This window comes from Haliaeetus leucocephalus, unplaced genomic scaffold, assembly GCF_000737465.1.
Source record: "Haliaeetus leucocephalus isolate CR32 unplaced genomic scaffold, Haliaeetus_leucocephalus-4.0 Scaffold495, whole genome shotgun sequence".
Lineage (NCBI taxonomy): Eukaryota > Metazoa > Chordata > Aves > Accipitriformes > Accipitridae > Haliaeetus > Haliaeetus leucocephalus.
The window spans coordinates 1,161,311-1,161,560 of record NW_010972931.1 but is presented as its reverse complement, the minus strand read 5'-3'; the positions used below and the strand labels follow the sequence as shown (position 1 = coordinate 1,161,560).

The following is a 250-nucleotide window of genomic DNA, read 5'->3' as shown; positions in this document are numbered from 1 at the left end:
GACGGGCCGCGATGAAGAAGCCGGACGGGAAGGTGGTGCTGCTGGGGGACATGAACGTGGGCAAGACCTCCCTGCTGCACCGTTACATGGAGAGGCGCTTCCAGGAGACGGTCAGCACGGTCGGCGGCGCCTTCTACCTCAAGCAGTGGGGGCCCTACAACATCTCCATCTGGGACACGGCGGGTGAGACCCCCGGCGCGGCGCGGCCCCCCTCCGGGCGCGGTGCAGGGCGGCCCGGGGAGGGGGGGGG

The 250-nt window shown here is 71.6% G+C and overlaps 1 protein-coding gene across 1 annotated transcript in view; it reads left to right on the top strand.

The window, feature by feature from the left end:
* The first annotated feature begins 11 nt into the window (after nt 1-11).
* RAB20 (RAB20, member RAS oncogene family) overlaps nt 12-250 on the top strand; it is a 25,561-nt gene continuing 25,322 nt past the window's right edge. Inside the window, exon 1 of the mRNA XM_010575623.1 lies at nt 12-183. Coding sequence (XP_010573925.1) covers nt 12-183 — 172 coding nt within the window. The remainder of the gene's footprint in view (nt 184-250) is intronic.